At 49.2% G+C, this 25,906-nt stretch overlaps 1 protein-coding gene across 1 annotated transcript in view; it reads left to right on the plus strand.

Moving 5' to 3' along the window:
- The window catches only part of EPHA1 (EPH receptor A1), a 138,836-nt gene that overhangs the window by 81,771 nt on the left and 31,159 nt on the right, over positions 1 to 25,906 (plus strand). The window contains exons 9-10 of the mRNA XM_078655847.1: positions 227 to 282; positions 21,509 to 21,634. Coding sequence (XP_078511973.1) covers positions 227 to 282; positions 21,509 to 21,634 — 182 coding nt within the window. The remainder of the gene's footprint in view (positions 1 to 226; positions 283 to 21,508; positions 21,635 to 25,906) is intronic.

A 25,906-nucleotide genomic window follows, 5' to 3' on the forward strand; every position in this document is an offset into this window, starting at 1 on the left:
GCAGGGTGCCCGGGGGCGGTGTAGGTCAGAGGGCTAGTCTGTGGGTATATGGGTTGGATTAAAGGGGTGCGGGAGCTTTGGTCATTGTTTGGATGCACTGCCAGCACTGTGTGCGAGCCCCAGGGGGCGCTCTTCTCAGGGTGGGGGTGCCTCAGCGGAGCAGGGGATGGGGGAGGCACACCAGGGTGACTGACCTTGATTGATTGGTATATTGTTTTTTCTTCAGACGGTCCCGCCGCAAAGGAGGCCGAGCTGACGGCAGCTTCACGGGCTCGGACAGAGGTGAGTCCCGCCCCCGGGGTGCTTCAAGGCCAGTGAGGTGCACTGTGGGGGGCGGGTGCCAGGGTGTGGTAGGGTGCACTGTGGGGGCGGGTGCCAGGGTGTGGTAGGGTGCACTGTGGAGGCGGGTGCCAGGGTGTGATAGGGTGCACTGTGGGGGTGGGTACCAGGGTGTGGTAGGGTGCACTGTCGGGGCGGGTGCCAGGGTGTGATAGGGTGCACTGTGGGGCGGGTGCCAGGGTGTGGTAGGGTGCAATCTGGATGTGAGTCCTGTGCTCTCATGCCACTGGAATCAAGCTATCCTGTCTGATGAGGGATGAAACCCTGAAACCGGTCCTAGGATGCTTGTTTCCGGTCCAGGGAGGACCTGGCTTGGCAGTTCGGGCTGGACTGTTCCCATGGGGCACAGGGTCAAGACTGATTTGCATATGGCTGGGTTCAAACTGGAATGTTATGTTATGTTATGTTATGTTATGTTACGGACTTTTGTACTGCGCACAGCTGCCCCAGCTAAGGGGCTTCCTGGCGCATGGCAAGTAATAAGCAACACCTACAGGGAACATAACAATGAAGAAGACAAAGGCAAATTATTCAAACAAAAAAGTTTTTAAAGCTTTACGAAAAGCTAGAAGATCAGCAAGCAATCGCATCTCAACAGGAAGAGAATTCCAAAGCTCAGCCGCTCTGACCTGGAAAGAGCGGCCACCTACCCGACACAACCTGTATCGGGGGATCACTGTAAGAGCTTGACCCAAAGATCTAAGAGACCGGGCAGGCACATACCAGGACAAAAGGTTCGCGAGAATTTGAGGACTCCCACCCCTCAAAATCTTGAACGCCAGACACAGCACTTTAAACTGGATTCTTGGCCTGATAGGCAGCCAATGCAGTGATCTCAAGATGCCGGAGACGGAACAGGTTCGGGGTAAGCCAACAATGGCTCTCGCCACGGCATTCTGAACGCGTTGGAGGCGGGTAACCTCCGCCACATTAGCCCCGACCAGAAGCGAGCTGGCATAGTCCAGGCGAGATAACACTGTGGCCTGGACTATCAGCTGCCTGGTGCGATGGTCAAAGAACTTCAAGACGGGACGCAGCGACCGTAGTATGCCAAAGCAACAGGCCGCAGTTCTCTTCGTATGGCCCACGAAGCTGAGGGAGGGATCCATCCATACTCCGAGGTTCTTCAACTCTGTGACCGGAATGGGGGCCGGCCCCATTTCCGCTGGCCACCATCTGTCTCCCCATAGTTCCGACCTCCTACCGACGATCATGATCTCCGTTTTCTTTGCGTTGAGCTGGAGACAGTTGTTCTTCATCCAGCTCGCCACCGCCCTAAGTCCACTCTGAAATCTGGGGGCATCCCGGTCCGCATCCCCGCTGATTGTAACCGCTAGCTGAGTATCGTCGGCATATGAGACCATGGTCATGCCCCATTGCTTGACGACCTCAGCCAGCGGTCTCACGTAAAGATTGAACAACGTGGGACTCAGCGAGGAGCCTTGCGGCACCCCCTGTTTCAGAGGATGGAATTGGGACTGGAACGGTGGGATAGCAACGCTAAAGAAACGATCGTCTAAGAAGGACCGGAACCACTGGAGGGCCAGACCACTCAGCCCAATCTCCTCCAGGCGATGCAATAGGATGGGATGCGAGACAGTATCAAACGCGGCGCTCAGATCTAATAACACGAGCGCCGCTGTCTGCCCCGCATCCATCACCATGCGAAGATGTTCAGCCATGGAGAGAAGGGCGGTCTCCGTGCTGTGCCCAGCACGGAACCCGTTCTGGGTGGGATCCAAGATGTTAACATGGATGAGGTGAGCTGAAAGAACTTTGTTGACATGGGCCTCCAATACTTTGGTCGGCCACGGGAGCAAGGAGATAGGCCGGTAATTTTCAGGTTTCTCTGGATCCAGGGAAGGTTTCTTCAGAATGGGAGAAACCACCGCCCGCTTCCAGCTAGCGGGTACCGTGCCTGACTCCAACGAGATATTAATCAAGGAGTGTACCACGGCCCGGCCCACGAACGACTGATCTCTAAAAAGAGTCGGTCTAAGCGGATCAGCGGGGGACCCCGATTTAACCTGCTGAGCCAGGAGGTCAAACCCCTCAGATGTCAGTGGGGGCAACACGTGCAAAGAGGTGTCTCCATGGATGTTGATCGGAGACTCAACTGGAGGCCCTGTATAAGGGAACGTCTTATAGATGTTTTGGACCTTTTCCAGAAAAAACAAAGCAAGAGCCTCACAGTGATCAGTCGAGCCAGTCGTCGGAATACAGGCTCGCTTTGCTAGAAGATCCTTCATCACTTTAAAGATGGTTTTGGAGGGGTTGGAGCTGTTAGCGAATTCAGCAGCATAGTAAGCTGCCCGCGCTCGACAAACAGCCCGATGGTAAATTTTGACGGAGGCGAGATAAAAAGCTTTTTTACCGTTATCGTACGCCTTCCGCCAAGCCCTCTCCGCTCACCTACAGCTACCCTTGAGTGTACGTAAGGCACCATCGTACCACGGACTTGAGTCCCTGGAGCTGATCTTACGAGCGGTGATAGGAATAAGGGCGTCAAGCGCCTTGGAGATCCAGGAGCAGAACCTATCGTAGCCTGTGTCAACAGCTACCAAAGGTTCTAAAGGCTCCGCGGCGAGGACACGATGCAAGTCCTCTAGCCGTAATTTGCTCCAATGCCGTCTCGCGACCAACTTAGCAGGGGGAATAGTAATCATTCCCGGCAAGGGGGTACAGATGGCAACCAAAGAGTTGTCCGACCAGCCAAGGGGTGTGACGGCAGTGACAGAGGCGTCTGCCAGGTTTGTAAAAAACGGATCTAAAATATGGCCGCCTATGTGAGTAGGCTGCCGAACCAGTTGCACGAGCTGAAGGGCCTCCAAGTCAGCAAGAAGAATGGCATGGTGAGCAAAAAAACGATGAATTTTGGCCCAGATCTCTGTACTGGGGTGAATGTATGACATTGTTCTGCATCTGTCCATCAATTGTTGTTTTTGCATTTGTCACCCCGAGTGGGACGGGTATGCTCAGACGTGAGTCCCGTGCTCTCCATGCAACTGGAATCAAGCTATCCTGGCTGAAGACGGGTGAAACCCTGAAACCGGTCCTAGGATGCTTGTTTCCAGTCCAGGGAGGACCTGGCTTGGCAGTTCGCTCTGGACTGTTCCCATGAGGCACAGGGTCAAGAAGACTGATTTGCATATGGCTAGGACTAAACTGGAATGGCATAGGGGGCAGAAAACAATGGATTTAACCCAGATCTGTGACTGCAGGTGAATGTTCCATTAATTCAGCATTTCGTTCATTATCTGTTCTTTTTGCAGGGTGTGATAGGGTGCACTGTGGGGGGGTGCCAGGGTGCAGTAGTGAAGGGGGTCAGTCGCGACCACCTCTCAGCCTTCCATACAAATGATGAGTCGATCAGACAGTAGAGAATGCAAACCAAGTATATGTTTATTCCGATACACTCGAGTGGAGCCCAGTCTGCCCAGTCGCTTAAGGGCGCTGCAGAGGGACTAACATCAGCAAGCATATTGATACATTATGGTCGATTCAGAACCAATGAAGGCACGCCCAGACTGGAAATTTCCAGATGGAGGCAGCTACACAAAGAAGGTACAGAAGGATACGTTTTGATCCTGAGTCCGGGCACACACTATCGCTATGCCAAGGTTGTTCTGCCAGCGTCCATCGCTGGACTAGTGGGAGCAGGCCTCTATCTAGTGAATGAATGAATGAAAGGAGTCTTGTCATGCGCGAACTTAGCCCAATGGGCGTCAAGGCGCCTACTTCATATATACCAGCTCATAGCAACACCGAAGCAATCTATCATTAGTAGGCTCTGGAAAAGCACCACGTTTTTAAAGCCTTTTTGAACAAATCCATTGAGGGTAGGGTTTTAATCTCAATTGGAATTGCGTTCCAGAGCTGAGGGGCAACAACGGAAAAAGCCCTAGCTCCCCATCTGGTCAGCCTGAATCGGGGAACAACAAGTTGGAATAGTCCCGCGGATCGGAGACATCTTGTTGGAGAGTAGCGGGTGAGTAAAGAGCTGATAGCACCCGCTGAGCCATCCGCGAGCGCTCTATACGTCAAGCACAAAATGTTAAAAGAAATTCTGTGCTGAACAGGGAGCCAATGAAGATCCCTCCTCACAATGGTGGCAGATGATGTCTTAGGAAGAGCCAAAACAAAGCGCGCTGCAGCATTCTGCACGATTTGCAGTCGATGGATAAGGCCTTTGTTGGACTCCATGTAGAGAGAGTTGCAATAATCTAACCTGGAGCCAACAAGAGCGACTGCAATCTGTTTGCGCGCCTGGAGGGAGAGATAGCTACGGATTCTATTGAGTATCCTGATCACACCCCAGCAAGTGGCCACGGTTCGGTTCACTTGTAGAGACATCGAGAGTGAGGTGTCAAATACCACACCGAGATTTCTGGCTGATTGGGAGGGGGTGGGGCAGGTGCCAAGAGAAGAAGGCCACCACTCACTCGACCAAATATCTTGGTCCTTCCCAAAGACCAGTACCTCAGTCTTGTCGCCGTTCAGCTTAAGGGAGTTGATGATCATCCAATCTGCCACATGCTGCATGCATGACCTGAAGCTGGAGGCGGATGTCCTGACAGAGGAATGAGCCAGTGACACCATGATCTGGGTGTCGTCGGCGTAAGATACCACCTCCATCCCCTGCGATCTTACCAGTCTAGCAAGGGGGGCCACATAGATGTTAAACAGGGTCGGACTTAATGCCGACCCCTGTGGCACCCCACATTGCAGTGACTTGGCAGGGGAGAGGTGGTTTCCGAGCATCACTCTCTGTTCCCTATCAAGGAGAAAGGAATTAAGGAGACTCAAGGCCGACCCAGTGACACCTGCCTTCCTAAGCCGAGATGTTAAGATGGCGGGAGACAGGGTATCGAACGAGGCCGTGAGGTCCAACAGGACCAGAACTGTAGTTTGGCCAGAGTCCACTTTGCGTCGGATGTTATCGACCACAAGAGTGAGAGCGGACTCCGTGCTGTGGTGTTTTCTGAATCCGTGCTGGGTGTTATCAAGGTATCCAGAAGCATCCAAAAAGCAAGACAGATGGAGATTAAGGTGTGCTTCCAATATTTTTGCTGGGGCAGGAAGTAGGGAGATAGGCCTAAAATTTTTAAGAAAGCCAGGGTCAAGTGATGATTTTTTAAGGAGAGGCTTCACAATAGCCTTCTTCCATACCGATGGAAAAGAACCCTGGACAATAGCCTTATTCATAACCTCCAGCATAGGAGGAAGGAGACTACTTCTACACCCTTTGAGTTTTTTGAGAGGTAGAGGATCCATTGGGGAAGAGGATTTGGTCCTGTCAAGTAGAAGGTTCAGTCCCTCCAGGGACAAAGATGGAAATTCCGTAAGTAATCTGGAAGGAGCTACATCCCGAGAGTCCAAATTAATTACGGCAGGAGGGATATTCACGTCCAGGGAGTGGCGTTGGACTTCCAAAGAGACATGAATGTCCAGAATTTTGTTGTGAAAGAAGTCTGAGATATCATTGCAAAGATCCTGAGAGCTAACTACGGGATCTGGGAGTTGAAGGGAGCATAGCGAGTCAGCGATTTTGAAGAGCTCCCTAGATGAAGTGAGAGAGCTAGTAAGGTTGGAAAAGTACTCCTGCTTTTCCAATACCACTTTCTGTTTATACTCCCGCAGTGCGAACTTATGGACCTCCCGATCCTTAGGGTCCCAGGATTTCCTCCATCTTCTCTCACTACTCCTACAACCCTGCCTTAGGGATCTCAACTGGTCGGAGAACCACGGTGCCGTAGGCTTCCGCCAGGCTACATAACGCAGAGATGCGGGGCAAGCTTTTCCACTGCATTAGTGATGGAATCCATCAGATCCTGAGCTGCCTCATCCGCGTCTTTCAGGGAGAGGAACTCGGGAGCTAAAACAAGAGGGGCAAAAGCCTCATCCGTGATGTTTCTGAACTTTCTCCTAAGAGTAAGTGAAGTAGTAGCCTGTTTAGTAGGGCAAGAGGCAGGAAGAGCAAGTTCCAACGGTACTGCAAAATGGTCAGTCCAGGCCAACGGCAAAGGGGGACCAGTGGAGAGTCTCGAATCACTAGAAAATACACCATCGAGGATATTTATTTATTTTATTTTGAAAGTTTTATATAGCGCGAACAAGATCTTTGCAGATATCAGAGCGCTTTACAAGGACAAGGGGGTCATAGAATAATAGACTGTAATAGTTGAGGTAGTTAGGTACAAGGTGCATAGTTACATAGGTAGGTCAAAAGAGGTAGGTCAAAGGTGAGGTAGTGTCTTCTATCATAGAGTAGGTACAAGGTGCATAGTCAAACAGTTGCGCCAATAATATAAAAGTACAAAAATAAGGAGCATATATATGACCCGCCTTGTGTGTGGGACTGTTCACAAGTTGGACAAGGTCACAGGCTCCGAGTGATTCAACCAATGACAAGGTGTCCTTTGAGTTATCCTCGTCAAGATGGAAATTGAGGTCACCCAATATGGTAAGACAGGGCTTTCCAAAATAGGGTTCGAGAATTCTCAATAAATCGGCAGAAAAACTGGCTCTAGAGCCAGGCGGCCTATAGATCAGTATCCCCGTGAAAGAGACCGATGGAGCACACATAATACAAAAGTATAGTGCTTCAAAACGATCTTGAGGCATAGATAGCGGTTTAACAGTGCAAGGAAGAGAAGATTTAAAAAGAATGGCAATTCCTCCTCCTCTGCGCAATGGTCTATCCTGCCTGTGAAGAAAGTAGCCCTCAGGGATGCCCAGCAGTAGATCGTGGCCGGAAGAGTCAGAAGCCCAGGTCTCCGTAATAAAAACCCAGTCCGGCTGTCTCTCCTCCACAAATTCGTGGAAGGCCAAGTTGTGTTTAATGAGCGAACGCGCATTAATAAGGAAGCCAGTTCTGGGGGAGGTGATAGGCTGTCTAGAAGAAGGATGGGGTCTATTAAGACCAGCGACGGGGAATTGAAAGGAAACGGTGCACGTCATACAACGATGGGATAGCAATATCCCTTCAGGAGAGAAGCAGTGTAAACAAGGCCGCGCTGATGGTCTAAATGACAGAAGTTCTAATGAGGAGTATTGCCTGGTTACATCAACGAGTGGAGGTAGAGTAGGAGCCAGGTCCATCCCGTCATGCAGCCCGTCCTCAGCGCGGACGGGCGCAGACGGGCTGAACTCTGGCGTAACTCCGGCGTCAGTCTGGCGTCCCCGCAGCGCGTCACCGCTGCGCGTAAGCATGGCTGGAATTTATGCTCGCCTCGCCTCCTAGAAAGAGGACTAGAATGCGCAGACTATCCCCACACCTAAGATGGCCGCCAACGAGACGGGGGCGCAGGACCCGCAAAGTGCGGTGATTTACCTTCTATTAGAGTGCGGGTGAGAGGACAGCAGTGGGAGTATGCGTGGCCGGCGAATTAAAAGCAAGGGAAAGGTATGCGTTAATAAGAACAGTGTATTCATTAGTACAGCAAGGCCCAACCTTGGAGAAATGAAAACTAGCACAGCTGCTTGCAGCAGAGTCAGAGAGAGAAATTAGTTTCGATCATAGCTCAAAATGGCGGCCAAATATAAAATGGTTCCGCAAATGCTAACTTAAGACGTACAATACATAAGCAGCACAGCTAAGACATTTTCATTCTAACAGACCCTCCTTTTAGCATTCACGAACTACTTTTATGTTACTATCAAGAAAAGTACAACACAGGAACAAGAAACAACTCTGTGAGAAATTGTTCATATAATCAGTACTCAAAGATACCTTTGTGGATCTGCATCATATTGTTAATATCCTGTAGAAGCATAATCGCATTGTTAGTATCATGGACTGACATTTTCTGTTTGGGGTGAGAACGCTGGCACAATAAGTGCAACAATCTGGAAGACAGTGTATACAGAGGCAACATGTAACGATAATACTAGCGACCACAATCAAAAAGATGAGGATCTTCCAACCCCATGTTGTTAGCATATGTGAAATGACTTCCGTTAACACTCAAGATCAAATGGGGAATGCCGAAACGAGGGAAGAACTCCTTCAGGAGTCCCTTTGCAGTCATCATGGCTGTATTGTCTTTGGTGCGGTAGGCCTCAACCCATTTACTGAATGCGCAAACAACCAACAGCATGCACTTCAAATTGTTGACCCTGTCTAGTTCGATGTAATACAGCTGAGGACCTCAAAAGAGAATGTGGTTGGTGCGAAGTAACCGGGTGGTGTAGGGGTACCCTACCCAGGATTGTGCATCATGCACACCATGCAGTACTTCACTAAATGAGCAGCTGTCTTAGGACTATTGTCATTTTGCCATTCGGGGTCTAACAACTTGCAAATACTCTTAGCACTGATATGGGCTGGGCCGTGGAGACTACAGGCAGAGCATATGCATCTGGCAACATCCATCTCTGCTTCCCTGACTTATCAATCCAACATACCTCATCATTCAATTGTGCTGTACTTTCTTGCCATATTGCTATTTCTTCCAATGTAGCCTCACTTTGGATCTCCATGACATTCTCAAGTGTATCCTCGAACATTGTGACCTCGGGCACCCACCTAGCGGGACGTGCTACAAACATTTGTTTTATCTTAGTTTGGGCTATTTCCTTAGCTGTCTGATCTGCAAAAGCGTTCCCTTGACCCACATCGTCAGTAACGTTCCTATGGGCGCTGCACTTTACTATTGCTAATTTCTTAGGGAGTGCCAAAGTGGACAAAAGCCTATAGATAAGATGACCATGCTGAATCTTGGTCCCATGAGAAGTAAGGAACCCTCTCTATGCCCCGAGCCGCCCAAAGTTAAGGGCGACTCCAAAAGCGTACTGAATATCCTTATAAATATTGACAACTAGTCCCTCACTCAATTCACAGGCGCGTATTAAGGCAATGAGCTCTGAAGCTTGGGCTGACTGGTAGTGAACTTGTGATGTCTCAACTACCGTACGCAGCGTAGTGATAGCGTACGCAGCAGTTGCAGTGCCATCTGGCAATTTCAAACAAGAGCCATCGACCTATAGTTCCCCTTCAGGGTCAGATGAGAGAACATTAGTCAGGTCTACCCATTCTTTCATCTCTTCTTCCGTCCAGAAGATACAATCATGTATGTCAATCTCTTCATTCTCAGAAGGGAGGGGTAGTAACGTGGCTGGATTCAGAGTGGCACATTGTTTGATCGTAATGTGCTGAGCAAACAGCCTTAGCTCAGAACCTGTCAGACGTGCATTGGTGAGGTGCTGCATCTTGGTCGTGTTCAAAAGTGTATCTACCGCATGGGGTCGCATGACTGTGAGGTCAGTATCAAGTACGAGTCCAGCTGATTGTCTTATTGAGACAGCCACAGCTGCGACCACTCTTAGACAGCTTGGAAGGGCTCATGCGACAGGGTCAAGCACAGCAGAGAAATAAGCACACGGACGTTGCTTATCTCCAAATGTTTGTGTTAGAACAGAAAGCACACAACCAGCCGTCTCATGGACATATAATACAAATGGCTTGCTGTAGTTAGACGTGCCAAGCACTGGAGCCAAACATAGCGCAGTTTTCAATTGCTCAAAAGACTGCTGACATTCAGGTGACCAAGGCAAAGTTTCATGCACATTTTTAGTAGTCAAAGCGAGCAGGGGTTTGGTTAGTAGGGAATCATTTGGAATCCATTGGCCATAGTAGGAAGTAATGCCAATAAAAGCACGCACATCTTTTTTGGGTTTGAGGAATAGGCATTGTAACAATGGTACTGATGCGCTCAGGGGTCAATCTCCTACCCTCCTTCGACAGCAGGTGAGCTAAGTAGGTTACCTCCTATCAACAATACTGATATTTGGAAAGGGATACTTTATGGCCATGTTGAGCTAAATGTAACAATTTAACTGTATTGTTCTGTATCCGAGGCGATGAGCAAGTCATCGACATACTGAAGCAATACATTACCTGTATGGAGCGACAACGAATCTAGCTGACATTTCAATGCCTGACTATATATACTCAGACTTTCTGCATAGCCTTGAGGGGCGCGACAGAATCTAAAGCTTCTACTAGCTAGGGTGAACGCAAACAGATACCTGCTGTCAAGATGAATTGGAATACTGAAGAATGCATTTTTCAAGTCAATAACAGAAAAGTATGTAGCAGAAGAAGGAATCATTGTCACACGAATCGTAATGTCTGGGACCACTGAAAACTGGGGAATCACTATTTTATTAACTTCCCGCAAGTCAATCACAAAGCGATAAACATCTGCATGGTCTTTGGAGGAACCCGAAGGTGTCCGTTTGAAAATGGGAAGAATAGGCCTAGTACAAAGCAGTCGCCTCCTCAACCACTCCTTTCTCAATCAAATTCTGTACAATTGGCAATAAGGCTCGCTCACCTGCCTGCTGTATTTTATACCGGGGGGTACGAGGTAAAATAGCATTGTCTTTAACTCGGATCAAAACTGGCGGCATCTGTAACAATCCCACATCTGTGCAAGTATCTCTGCTTTAGGCTTCTCACGTGCCTCCTCTCCTGATCCAATACTTTAATTTGATCCAAGGTACCACCCAATTCCACAACATGATCCTGTGTCTGTACTTGTCTCCAAATATCAACCGGAACTAGTAAAACAAAAAAATCTGGTAAGTTAAAACAAGAGCCATCGACATATAGTTCCCCTTGTGGGTCAGATAAGGGAACATTAGTCAAGTCTACCCATCCTTTCGTCTCCTCTTCCATCCAGAAGATACAATCATGTTGATCGATCTTATCATTGTCAGAAGGGAGGGGTAGTAATGTAGCTGGGTTCAGAGTGGCATATTGGTAATTCATAACAGCGTTAATTCATAACCTGTCATATGTGCACTGGTGCGGTGCTGTGTCTTTGTCTTCTTCAAAAGACTATCCACAGCGTGGGGTACCATGACTCTGAGGTCAGTATCAAGTACGAATCCGATTGTCTTATCGAGATAGCCACGGCTGCAACTGCTCTTAGACTGCTCGGGACGGCTCATGCGACAGGATCAAGCACAGCAGAGAAATAAGCACATAGCCATTGCGTATTCCCAAATGTTTGTGTTAAAACAGAAAGCAGACAACCAGCGGTCTCATGAACATATAATACAAAGGATTTAGCTTAGTTAGGGGTACCAAGCACTGGAGCTGAACAAAACGCAGTTTTTCGTTCCTCAAAAGACTGCTGACATTCAGGCGTCCAAGACAAAGGCACATGTACTTCTTTCGTGGTTAGCGCAAGCAGGGGCTTAATTAATAGGGAATAGGTAGATATCCACTGACGACAGTAGGATGTGATCCCTATAAAAGCATCTACTTCTTTCCAATTTTGTGGAACTGGCATTTGAACAATGGTACTAATACGTTCTGGGGTCAATCTCCTACCTTCCTTCGACAGTAGGTGATCTAAGTAGGTGACCGCCTCTAAAAAGAGTCGGTCTAAGCGGATCAGCGGGGGACCCCGATTTAACCTGCTGAGCCAGGAGGTCAAACCCCTCAGATGTCAGTGGGGGCAACACGTGCAAAGAGGTGTCTCCATGGCTGTTGATCGGAGACTCAACTGGAGGCCCTGTATAAGAGAACGTCTTATAGATGTTTTGGACCTTTTCCAGAAAAAACAAAGCAAGAGCCTCACACTGATCAGTCGAGCCAGTCGTCGGAATACAGGCTCGCTTTGCTAGAAGATCCTTCATCACTTTAAAGATGGTTTTGGAGGGGTTGGAGCTGTTAGCGAATTCAGCAGCGTAGTAAGCTGCCCGCGCTCGACAAACAGCCCGATGGTAAATTTTGACGGAGGCGAGATAAAAAGCTTTTTTCCCGTTATCGTACGCCTTCCGCCAAGCCCTCTCCGCTCGCCTACAGCTACCCTTGAGTGTACGTAAGGCACCATCGTACCACGGACTTGATTCCCTGGAGCTGATCTTACGAGCGGTGATAGGAATAAGGGCGTCACGCGCCTTGGAGATCCAGGAGCAGAACCTATCGTAGCCTGTGTCAACAGCTACCAAAGGTTCTAAAGGCTCCGCGGTGAGGACACGATGTAAGTCCTCTAGCCGTAATTTGCTCCAATGCCGTCTCGCGACCAACTTAGCAGGGGGAATAGTAATCATTCCCGGCAAGGGGGTACAGATGGCAACCAAAGAGTTGTCCGACCAGCCAAGGGGTGTGACGGCAGTGACAGAGGCGTCTGCCAGGTTTGGAAAAAACGGATCTAAAATATGGCCGCCTATGTGAGTAGGCTGCCGAACCAGTTGCACGAGCTGAAGGGCCTCCAAGTCAGCAAGAAGAATGGCATGGTGAGCAAAAAAACGATGAATTTTGGCCCAGATCTCTGTACTGGGGTGAATGTATGACATTGTTCTGCATTCTGTCCATCAATTGTTGTTTTTGCATTTGTCACCCCGAGTGGGACGGGTATGCTCAGACATGAGTCCCGTGCTCTCCATGCAACTGGAATCAAGCTATCCTGGCTGAAGACGGGTGAAACCCTGAAACCGGTCCTAGGATGCTTGTTTCCAGTCCAGGGAGGACCTGGCTTGGCAGTTCGCTCTGGACTGTTCCCATGAGGCACAGGGTCAAGAAGACTGATTTGCATATGGCTAGGACTAAACTGGAATGGCATAGGGGGCAGAAAACAATGGATTTAACCCAGATCTGTGACTGCAGGTGAATGTTCCATTAATTCAGCATTTCGTTCATTATCTGTTCTTTTTGCAGGGTGTGATAGGGTGCACTGTGGGGGGGTGCCAGGGTGCAGTAGTGAAGGGGGTCAGTCGCGACCACCTCTCAGCCTTCCATACAAATGATGAGTCGATCAGACAGTAGAGAATGCAAACCAAGTATATGTTTATTCCGATACACTCGAGTGGAGCCCAGTCTGCCCAGTCGCTTAAGGGCGCTGCAGAGGGACTAACATCAGCAAGCATATTGATACATTATGGTCGATTCAGAACCAATGAAGGCACGCCCAGACTGGAAATTTCCAGATGGAGGCAGCTACACAAAGAAGGTACAGAAGGATACGTTTTGATCCTGAGTCCGGGCACACACTATCGCTATGCCAAGGTTGTTCTGCCAGCGTCCATCGCTGGACTAGTGGGAGCAGGCCTCTATCTAGTGAATGAATGAATGAAAGGAGTCTTGTCATGCGCGAACTTAGCCCAATGGGCGTCAAGGCGCCTACTTCATATATACCAGCTCATAGCAACACCGAAGCAATCTATCATTAGTAGGCTCTGGAAAAGCACCACGTTTTTAAAGCCTTTTTGAACAAATCCATTGAGGGTAGGGTTTTAATCTCAATTGGAATTGCGTTCCAGAGCTGAGGGGCAACAACGGAAAAAGCCCTAGCTCCCCATCTGGTCAGCCTGAATCGGGGAACAACAAGTTGGAATAGTCCCGCGGATCGGAGACATCTTGTTGGAGAGTAGCGGGTGAGTAAAGAGCTGATAGCACCCGCTGAGCCATCCGCGAGCGCTCTATACGTCAAGCACAAAATGTTAAAAGAAATTCTGTGCTGAACAGGGAGCCAATGAAGATCCCTCCTCACAATGGTGGCAGATGATGTCTTAGGAAGAGCCAAAACAAAGCGCGCTGCAGCATTCTGCACGATTTGCAGTCGATGGATAAGGCCTTTGTTGGACTCCATGTAGAGAGAGTTGCAATAATCTAACCTGGAGCCAACAAGAGCGACTGCAATCTGTTTGCGCGCCTGGAGGGAGAGATAGCTACGGATTCTATTGAGTATCCTGATCACACCCCAGCAAGTGGCCACGGTTCGGTTCACTTGTAGAGACATCGAGAGTGAGGTGTCAAATACCACGCCGAGATTTCTGGCTGATTGGGAGGGGGTGGGGCAGGTGCCAAGAGAAGAAGGCCACCACTCACTCGACCAAATATCTTGGTCCTTCCCAAAGACCAGTACCTCAGTCTTGTCGCCGTTCAGCTTAAGGGAGTTGATGATCATCCAATCTGCCACATGCTGCATGCATGACCTGAAGCTGGAGGCGGATGTCCTGACAGAGGAATGAGCCAGTGACACCATGATCTGGGTGTCGTCGGCGTAAGATACCACCTCCATCCCCTGCGATCTTACCAGTCTAGCAAGGGGGGCCACATAGATGTTAAACAGGGTCGGACTTAATGCCGACCCCTGTGGCACCCCACATTGCAGTGACTTGGCAGGGGAGAGGTGGTTTCCGAGCATCACTCTCTGTTCCCTATCAAGGAGAAAGGAATTAAGGAGACTCAAGGCCGACCCAGTGACACCTGCCTTCCTAAGCCGAGATGTTAAGATGGCGGGAGACAGGGTATCGAACGAGGCCGTGAGGTCCAACAGGACCAGAACTGTAGTTTGGCCAGAGTCCACTTTGCGTCGGATGTTATCGACCACAAGAGTGAGAGCGGACTCCGTGCTGTGGTGTTTTCTGAATCCGTGCTGGGTGTTATCAAGGTATCCAGAAGCATCCAAAAAGCAAGACAGATGGAGATTAAGGTGTGCTTCCAATATTTTTGCTGGGGCAGGAAGTAGGGAGATAGGCCTAAAATTTTTAAGAAAGCCAGGGTCAAGTGATGATTTTTTAAGGAGAGGCTTCACAATAGCCTTCTTCCATACCGATGGAAAAGAACCCTGGACAATAGCCTTATTCATAACCTCCAGCATAGGAGGAAGGAGACTACTTCTACACTCTTTGAGTTTTTTGAGAGGTAGAGGATCCATTGGGGAAGAGGATTTGGTCCTGTCAAGTAGAAGGTTCAGTCCCTCCAGGGACAAAGATGGAAATTCCGTAAGTAATCTGGAAGGAGCTACATCCCGAGAGTCCAAATTAATTACGGCAGGAGGGATATTCACGTCCAGGGAGTGGCGTTGGACTTCCAAAGAGACATGAATGTCCAGAATTTTGTTGTGAAAGAAGTCTGAGATGTCATTGCAAAGATCCTGAGAGCTAACTACGGGATCTGGGAGTTGAAGGGAGCATAGCGAGTCAGCGATTTTGAAGAGCTCCCTAGATGAAGTGAGAGAGCTAGTAAGGTTGGAAAAGTACTCCTGCTTTTCCAATACCACTTTCTGTTTATACTCCCGCAGTGCGAACTTATGGACCTCCCGATCCTTAGGGTCCCAGGATTTCCTCCATCTTCTCTCACTACTCCTACAACCCTGCCTTAGGGATCTCAACTGGTCGGAGAACCACGGTGCCGTAGGCTTCCGCCAGGCTACATAACGCAGAGATGCGGGGCAAGCTTTTCCACTGCATTAGTGATGGAATCCATCAGATCCTGAGCTGCCTCATCCGCGTCTTTCAGGGAGAGGAACTCGGGAGCTAAAACAAGAGGGGCAAAAGCCTCATCCGTGATGTTTCTGAACTTTCTCCTAAGAGTAAGTGAAGTAGTAGCCTGTTTAGTAGGGCAAGAGGCAGGAAGAGCAAGTTCCAACGGTACTGCAAAATGGTCAGTCCAGGCCAACGGCAAAGGGGGACCAGTGGAGAGTCTCGAATCACTAGAAAATACACCATCGAGGATATTTATTTATTTTATTTTGAAAGTTTTATATAGCGCGAACAAGATCTTTGCAGATATCAGAGCGCTTTACAAGGACAAGGGGGTCATAGAATAATAGACTGTAATAGTTGAGGTAGTTAGGTACAAGGTGCATAGTTACATAGGTAGGTCAAAAGAGGTAGGTCAAAGGTGAGGTAGTGTCTTCTATCATAGAGTAGGTACAAGGTGCATAGTCAAACAGTTGCGCCAATAATATAAAAGTACAAAAATAAGGAGCATATATATGACCCGCCTTGTGTGTGGGACTGTTCACAAGTTGGACAAGGTCACAGGCTCCGAGTGATTCAACCAATGACAAGGTGTCCTTTGAGTTATCCTCGTCAAGATGGAAATTGAGGTCACCCAATATGGTAAGACAGGGCTTTCCAAAATAGGGTTCGAGAATTCTCAATAAATCGGCAGAAAAACTGGCTCTAGAGCCAGGCGGCCTATAGATCAGTATCCCCGTGAAAGAGACCGATGGAGCACACATAATACAAAAGTATAGTGCTTCAAAACGATCTTGAGGCATAGATAGCGGTTTAACAGTGCAAGGAAGAGAAGATTTAAAAAGAATGGCAATTCCTCCTCCTCTGCGCAATGGTCTATCCTGCCTGTGAAGAAAGTAGCCCTCAGGGATGGCCAGCAGTAGATCGTGGCCGGAAGAGTCAGAAGCCCAGGTCTCCGTAATAAAAACCCAGTCCGGCTGTCTCTCCTCCACAAATTCGTGGAAGGCCAAGTTGTGTTTAATGAGCGAACGCGCATTAATAAGGAAGCCAGTTCTGGGGGAGGTGATAGGCTGTCTAGAAGAAGGATGGGGTCTATTAAGACCAGCGACGGGGAATTGAAAGGAAACGGTGCACGTCATACAACGATGGGATAGCAATATCCCTTCAGGAGAGAAGCAGTGTAAACAAGGCCGCGCTGATGGTCTAAATGACAGAAGTTCTAATGAGGAGTATTGCCTGGTTACATCAACGAGTGGAGGTAGAGTAGGAGCCAGGTCCATCCCGTCATGCAGCCCGTCCTCAGCGCGGACGGGCGCAGACGGGCTGAACTCTGGCGTAACTCCGGCGTCAGTCTGGCGTCCCCGCAGCGCGTAAGCATGGCTGGAATTTATGCTCGCCTCGCCTCCTAGAAAGAGGACTAGAATGCGCAGACTATCCCCACACCTAAGATGGCCGCCAACGAGACGGGGGCGCAGGACCCGCAAAGTGCGGTGATTTACCTTCTATTAGAGTGCGGGTGAGAGGACAGCAGTGGGAGTATGCGTGGCCGGCGAATTAAAAGCAAGGGAAAGGTATGCGTTAATAAGAACAGTGTATTCATTAGTACAGCAAGGCCCAACCTTGGAGAAATGAAAACTAGCACAGCTGCTTGCAGCAGAGTCAGAGAGAGAAATTAGTTTCGATCATAGCTCAAAATGGCGGCCAAATATAAAATGGTTCCACAAATGCTAACTTAAGACGTACAATACATAAGCAGCACAGCTAAGACATTTTCATTCTAACAGACCCTCCTTTTAGCATTCACGAACTACTTTTATGTTACTATCAAGAAAAGTACAACACAGGAACAAGAAACAACTCTGTGAGAAATTGTTCATATAATCAGTACTCAAAGATACCTTTGTGGATCTGCATCATATTGTTAATATCCTGTAGAAGCATAATCGCATTGTTAGTATCATGGACTGACATTTTCTGTTTGGGGTGAGAACGCTGGCACAATAAGTGCAACAATCTGGAAGACAGTGTATACAGAGGCAACATGTAACGATAATACTAGCGACCACAATCAAAAAGATGAGGATCTTCCAACCCCATGTTGTTAGCATATGTGAAATGACTTCCGTTAACACTCAAGATCAAATGGGGAATGCCGAAACGAGGGAAGAACTCCTTCAGGAGTCCCTTTGCAGTCATCATGGCTGTATTGTCTTTGGTGCGGTAGGCCTCAACCCATTTACTGAATGCGCAAACAACCAACAGCATGCACTTCAAATTGTTGACCCTGTCTAGTTCGATGTAATACAGCTGAGGACCTCAAAAGAGAATGTGGTTGGTGCGAAGTAACCGGGTGGTGTAGGGGTACCCTACCCAGGATTGTGCATCATGCACACCATGCAGTACTTCACTAAATGAGCAGCTGTCTTAGGACTATTGTCATTTTGCCATTCGGGGTCTAACAACTTGCAAATACCCTTAGCACTGATATGGGCTGGGCCGTGGAGACTACAGGAAGAACATATGCATCTGGCAACATCCATCTCTGCTTCCCTGACTTATCAATCCAGCATCCCTCATCATTCAATTGTGCTGTACTTTCTTGCCATATTGCTATTTCTTCCAATGTAGCCTCACTTTGGATCTCCATGACATTCTCAAGTGTATCCTCGAACATTGTGACCTCGGGCACCCACCTAGCGGGACGTGCTACAAACATTTGTTTTATCTTAGTTTGGGCTATTTCCTTAGCTGTCTGATCTGCAAAAGTGTTCCCTTGACCCACATCGTCAGTAACGTTCCTATGGGCGCTGCACTTTACTATTGCCAATTTCTTAGGGAGTGCCAAAGTGGACAAAAGCCTATAGATAAGATGACCATGCTGAATCTTGGTCCCATGGGAAGTAAGGAACCCTCTCTCTGCCCAGAGCCGCCCAAAGTTATGGGCGACTCCAAAAGCGTACTGAATATCAGAATAAATATTGACAACTAGTCCCTCACTCAATTCACAGGTGCGTATTAAGGCAATGAGCTCTGAAGCATGGGCTGTCTGGTAGTGAACTAGTGATGTCTCAACTACCGTGCGCAGCGTAGTGATAGCGTACGCAGCAGTTGCAGTGCCATCTGGCAATTTAAAACAAGAGCCATCGACCTGGAGTTCCCCTTCAGGGTCAGATGAGAGAACATTAGTCAGGTCTACCCGTTCTTTCATCTCTTCTTCCGTCCAGAAGATACAATCATGTATGTCAATCTCTTCATTCTCAAAAGGGAGGGGTAGTAACGTGGCTGGTTTCAGAGTGGCACATCGTTTGATCGTAATGTGCTGAGCAAACAGCCTTAGCTCAGAACCTGTCAGACGTGCATTGGTGAGGTGCTGCATCTTGGTCGTGTTCAAAAGTGTATCTACCGCATGGGGTAGCATGACTGTGAGGTCAGTATCAAGTACGAGTCCAGCTGATTGTCTTATTGAGACAGCCACAGCTGCGACCACTCTTAGACAGTTTGGAAGGGCTCATGCGACAGGGTCAAGCACAGCAGAGAAATAAGCACACAGGCGTTGCTTATCTTCAAATGTTTGTGTTAGAACAGAAAGCACAAAACCAGCCGTCTCATGGACATATAATACAAATGGCTTGCTGTAGTTAGGCGTGCCAAGCACTGGAGCCAAACATAGCGCAGTTTTCAATTGCTCAAAAGACTGCTGACATTCAGGTGCCCAAGGCAAAGGTTCATGCACATTTTTAGTAGTCAAAGCGAGCAGAGGTTTGGTTAGTAGGGAATCATTTGGAATCCATTGGCCGCAGTAGGAAGTAATGCCAATTAAAGCACGCACATCTTTTTTGGGTTTGAGGAATAGGCATTTTAACAATGGTACTGATGCGCTCAGGGGTCAATCTCCTACCCTCCTTCGACAGCAGGTGAGCTAAGTAGGTTACCTCCTATCAACAATACTGATATTTGGAAAGGGAAACTTTATGGCCATGTTGAGCTAAATGTAACAATTTAACTGTATTGTCCCTGCAACCTTGTTCTGTATCCGAGGCGATGAGCAAGTCATCGACATACTGAAGCAATACATTACCTGTATGGAGCGACAACGAATCCAGCTGACATTTCAATGCCTGACTATATATACTCAGACTTTCTGTATAGCCTTGAGGGGCGCGACAGAATCTAAAGCTTCTACTAGCTAGGGTGAATCCAAACAGTTACCTGCTGTCAAGATGAATTGGAATACTGAATAATGCATTTTTCAAGTCAATAACAGAAAAGTATGTAGCAGAAGAAGGAATCATTGTCACACGAATCGTAATGTCTGGGACCACTGAAAACTGGGGAATCACTATTTTATTAACTTCCTGCAAGTCAATCACAAAGCGATAAACATCTGCATGGTCATTGGAGGAACCCGAAGGTGTCCGTTTGAAAATGGGAAGAATAGGCCTAGTACAAAGCAGTCGCCTCCTCAACCACTCCTTTCTCAATCAAATTCTGTACAATTGGCAATAAGACTCGCTCACCTGCCTGCTGTATTTTATACCAGGGGATGCGAGGTAAAATAGCATTGTCTTTAACTCGGATCAAAACTGGCGGCATCTGTAACAATCCCACATCTGTGCAAGTATCTCTGCTTTAGGCTTCTCACGTGCCTCCTCTCCCGATCCCATACTTTAATTTGATCCAAGGTACCACCCAATTCCACAACATGATCCTGTGTGTGTAATTGTCTCCCAATATCAACTGGAACTAGTAAAACAAAAAAATCAGGTAATTTAAAACAAGAGCCATCGACATATAGTTCCCCTTGCGGGTCAGATAAGGGAACATCAGTCAAGTCTACCCATCCTTTCGTCTCCTCTTCCATCCAGAAGATACAATAATGTTGATCGATCTCATCATTGTCAGAAGGGAGGGGTAGTAATGTGGCTGGGTTCAGAGTGGCAAATCGTTAATTCATAACAGCGTTAATTCATAACATGTCATACGTGCACTGGTGCGGTGCTGTGTCTTTGTCTTCTTCAAAAGACTATCCACAGCATGGGGTACCATGACTGTGAGGTCAGTATCAAGTACGAGTCCGATTGTCTTATCGAGATAGCCACGGCTGCGACTGCTCTTAGACTGCTCGGGAGGGCTCATGCGACAGGATCAAGCACAGCAGAGAAATAAGCACATAGCCGTAATACAAAGGATTTAGCTTAGTTAGGGGTACCTAGCACTGGAGCTGAACAAAACACAGTTTTTCGTTGCTTAAAAGACTGCTGACATTCAGGCGTCCAAGGCAAAGGCACATGTACTTCTTTTGTGGTTAGCGCAAGCAGGGGCTTAATTAATAGGAATAGTTAGATATCCACTGACGACAGCAGGACGTGATACCTATAAAAGTATCTACTTCTTTCCGATTTTGTGGAACTGGCATTTGAACAATGGTACTAATACGTTCTGGGGTCAATCTCCTACCTTCCTTCGACAGTAGGTGATCTAAGTAGGTGACCGCCTGTCGACAATACTGAAATTTTGAAAGGGATACTTTATGGCCTTGATGAGCTAAATGCAACAACAATTTAACTGTACTGTCTCAGCAAGCTTGTTCAGTATCTGAAGCGATGAGAAAGTGCCAGGGTGCAATGTGAGGGTGGGTGCCAGTGTGCAGTGGGGTGCACTGTGCGGGTAGGTGCCAAGGTGCATTGGGGAGCACTGTGGGGTGGGTGCCAGGGTACACTGTGAGGTTTGGTACCAGGGTGTGCACTGTGGGGTGGGTGCCAGGGTGCAGTGGGGTGCACTGTGGGTGTGGGTGCCAGGGTGCACTGTGGGGGTGGGTGCCATGGGGTGCACTGTTGGGGTGGGTGCCAGGGTGCAGTGGGAAGCACTATGGGGGAGGGTGCCAGGGTGCAGTGGGCTGCACTGTGGGTGCCTGGTATAAATGATGCTCGTCTGTCCCCCCATGCAGAAGAGAAGGTGCTTCTGAAGCCCTATGTGGACCTGCTCGCCTACCAGGACCCAGCCCAGGCCTTCCAGCAGTTCACCCGGGAGATCGATCCGGAGTGTGTCACCACGGAGGGAGTCATCGGAGAGGGTGAGTGCGGGGCATCCGTGCTCCCTCCACCCTGTGGTGGAAGGGGCTGCAGTCCTTCCTCCTGTGACATTATCACTCCCATCCAACCCTGCGGTGGGGGAGGCTCCAGCCCTGTTCTATCTCTCTTCATTTTCACTCTTGCCTCTTTGGCGACCCCCTCTCGACAGCCCAGCTCAGAATCTCTGTCCATGTACTGTCTTCCTTGCACTCTCACATCTTTCTTCTTTGCCCCCATCTGCAGTCCATTGAACCTGCCCTCCAATCATCCTCCTTTTTCAGCATGAACCTGTCCTAGATTCACAGTTCTGTGCAATCCACATATATAAATGTTAACCGTGTTATAGGTGGAGCCTGCTAGACAGAGCATGTGCTGTGTGCAAGGCATGTTGTGATTTACTGTTAGAAGTGGGGTTTCTGGTCGGCTGGGGTACGCACCTACGCCAGGCAGACCGCACCACTCTAGTCTGGGCAAGAGAGTTACACACCAAAAATAACCTGTGCTCACCCTCTGGTAGCATGGCACAGAGCAGGTGGCTTATCATCAGAGGCGATGTGTAAAGGGTCTGTGCAACACACTCACACCAGTAGCACAATGAAAACACCACAAAAGAGACTCCACATAGGATTATATATAACCAGACCATCAGCCATGAATCATAAATACTGTGTAATTACTTGGATATTGCCTGATATCCTGGACAAGGCGACAATCACCGCTCTGGATTCGGCCAAATCTCCCTCTCCCAGAGAGTTGGCTGCTCATGCAGGAGGGCGGTGGGTCCTCACCCCAATCCCAAAGGCCCTCAGCTGCCCAGGTGGACACAGAGCAGTGCCAGCTAGAGGTCTTTGCCTTCCTGTCGAGTGTGACGTCGAAGAAACCCTCTACAAACCAATCCGTGCAGATCGCTGGTTCGAGTCCGTCCAGCGCAAGGCCGAGGCCCGAATTCTTTCACATGTCTTCGTTCTGGCATCTTGGGGCTTGCTTTGCACAGCAGAGCCACAGCAGGGCTTTGCTGAGGCAGAAGTTAAGGGCTCTTCTGTCCTGTCGGGCTTCGTGGGCATCCTGATCAGCCTTCCTGATTGGTATTACTGTTCGAGGCAGTGCACAGTTGGTCAGTTTGGCTTCTCTGTCAGAAGACACTATTCTTGGTGGCAGTGGCTCCAGCTTGGAGACCTCTGTACCCTACCCAGAAAGGGTGGCTCTTCGCTCCCCCATCCTTCTGACGTTAGGGGGTTTCTGCATTTCATGAAGCCACAGATAACCCTTCCATCTTTCTTGTCCTTCTTTTCAAACCATGCACGAGAGGCTTCTTAGACTGAAACCCAGACATGGGGTCCTATATTCTATTAATCATAAGTGACAGGATAGAGTGGGCTTTGCAGGAACCAAAAAGGACAGGGCGGTGCCCAAACCATCGTTTCATATTAAAGGATCTTCTATAGCAAGATCTGCTGTGCCATGGCTGAGAAGGATCCTCGGGGGGCATCCGTGCCCATCCCCTGAGGGCTAATGTGGCTGCCACAGCCTGCTCCCGAGGTGTACCCGCAGCAGGTACCCGGGCATTGCTGCACACGTCCGCCAAGCACTAATGCCTTGCGTCTCAGGCACGCACTGGCGGGTACTTTCCTCAAGCTGGGTTTGGTTTCTTTGGCTGACCAACAACACTCAATCCCGTCTCTCCAAAAGGTAGACAGTCATAAAGTGATCAATCTGCAGCAAGTTGTATCCATCAGAAGAAAGAGCAACTCACCTTCTCCAGCAGGAGTTCCCTCCAGGTTTGCCGCTCCCTCCCTCTTCCATGTTGAGTTAATGTCAGGGTTAATAAGGTCCCAGCTTTGGAAACTTGCGATGTGCTGTTTTTGGCCCTGTGGCTGCTCGTTCCTTGGTTTCTCTCCGCATCCCCCGACGGCTGCAGGAAGCGGTTCAGTGGTTCAATCTCGTGCGCTGGTTGACAACTGGTGTCCTCTGGCGTCCTCACAGCAGGCACTGGAGACGAGGACGAGGTCGCAGGGCATCAGACTCTGCTGGCGAAATGTCTTCCATATACGTCTGAAGCCATATTCCGTATATAGGTCCACATATGCATCCATACTGCTCGCCCCGTCTTCCTTCCTTCACCATAACTAGCCAGCGTTACCAGTTCAGGGTATTGTCTTTTGGGGTTACCACAGCTCCAAGGGTGTTCACCCAATGCTTACCTGTGGTGCCTCCTATCTCAGAAAGAGGAGGGGCATCCCCGTGTTTCCTTATCTCGACGATTGGCTGATCAAGAGCAAGAGCGCACCAAGGCAGAGGTGCCAAGGCCACACCAAGCCCCTGCTTCGCTCCACCACAGCCCGTCATTCAGCATTAATGCCTCCTAACCCCACCTCCAGCCCCTTCAGAATCATCCCTCTGGGGGGTCTGTTCTGAAGACAGTCCAGGGCAAAGCTCGCCCTGCTCAGCACGGGGGACGGACATTTCAGCAGCTGCTGCTCTTCTCCAGCCCCAGCGTCACGCAGTCAGAAGAGTGAAGGCCTCTCTTATAGCCGCAGTTCCCCACTTGAGACTAAATATTAATCCCCTGCAGGAGGGCTGCTCGGCAGGCAGAGTCACTGGAAACGGGCGAGCACCCGTCGCTCTCTGCAGTGGTGAACCCTCTACAACCTTCATGGACCCCGTTCCACAAGTGACCATCAACACGAATGTCTCACTCACCGTCCAAGGGATCTGGTTGCCTCACCAAAGACGTCTCCTCCTCAATCCTGTAGAACCTATAGCCATCCTACTAGCATCAAAGCCTTCTTTCAGGACATTGAAGGCCAAGCAGTCCTGAAAAGAAATGACAACATGACCACTACTTACTAGATCCAAGCGCAGGGCGGCACACGCTCGCCACAGCCCTCAACACTGGCGCAGTGCATGCGTTTGTCATTGGGTCATTCACCTTCAGCTCCACCTCCTAGTGGAGTACCTTGCCGGAGTGGACAATGACCTTGCAGACCTGCTCAGCCGGACGCATCTACAAGTCTACGAGTGAGCACTCCACCCACAAGTCCTACTCCCAGACTTCTGCCATTGAGATGTCCCTGACGCAGACCTCTTCGCCACTCGGGAAAATGCACAATGCTAAAACGCCACATCCATGTTTCCATACCCACTGTCCATGGACAGAGCTCTATGGATGAGCTGGTCAGGGATGCTTGCCTACGCTTCACCTCCGTTCCCACTGTCCCGTACATGGCTTCTCAACACTCCTCAAAGTGTCCGTTGTTCCCCACAAGAAGCTGCTCAACAGGTCGGATCTCCTCACACAGACCCAAGGCAGGGGAAGGCCCCCGATTCACAGACAGCTTAGTCTATTGATCTGGCTCTTGTAGTCCTAGAGTTTGGGTATCTTAACCTACTCCAAGAAAACATGGACGTCCTAAAGGAATCCTGCATTAAGCGTGCGTCCTATGCTGCCGACTGGAAAAGGTTTGCCTATTTTTGCATCACGAAGCACCGGGAGAGTCTTACGCTCGGTCCATTGTCTGCTTCCTCCTTCATTTACAGACGTCAGGCCTCGCCTTCACCTCCGCACGCCTCCATGTAACCGTGATTGCAGCCCCCGTGCCGAGGAGAGACAACGCTCCTCTCTATTCGGAATCCCCATCATTGGGGCTTTCATGGAAGGCTCACGAGGGTCGTTCCACCAAGGCTTCCGCCGGCCCCAGTCTGGAACCTGAATCTGCTCCTCGCGTCCTTTGAGCCCTCGTTCGTGCCCCCCGCAACTCCTCTCAAGGAAAGCCGCTCTCCTGGTCGCGATTACAACCTTGAGGCACATTGTCGAGCTACAGGCCCTCACACACACAGAGCCTTTTAAAAGGTCGAGGTCAGAGTTGTCCTAATCGAAGGTTTCCTTCCACAGTGGTATTCCTCTTTCATCTCAACCGCACTATAGAGCTCTCTGACTTTTTCTCTAGCCGGACTCAGGAGCCAAAAATCCTTTTCACACTCAATGTTTAATGTGCCTTCATGATACTACACTGATAGGACTAAATCCTTTCGAAAGGCTCAGCAAGCCGCACAAGGGCCACTCCATATCAAACCGAGGCACAGCCAGGTGGCGTATCCAAACCTGTTCCCTCAAGGCCAATTGAACCTCGCCTCCCCTCCATGGCCACGTTCCACCCACAGAAAGGTAGCCACTATGGATTTTCTCTGGAAAATTCCTATTGCTGATATTTGCAATGTAGGGTCAAAGAGGGTCAACTCCTCATACCTTCACCAAACATTATTGTGTGCCTGTC

The sequence above is a fragment of the Lissotriton helveticus genome, chromosome 7 (genome assembly GCF_964261635.1).
Source record: "Lissotriton helveticus chromosome 7, aLisHel1.1, whole genome shotgun sequence".
Taxonomy (NCBI): domain Eukaryota; kingdom Metazoa; phylum Chordata; class Amphibia; order Caudata; family Salamandridae; genus Lissotriton; species Lissotriton helveticus.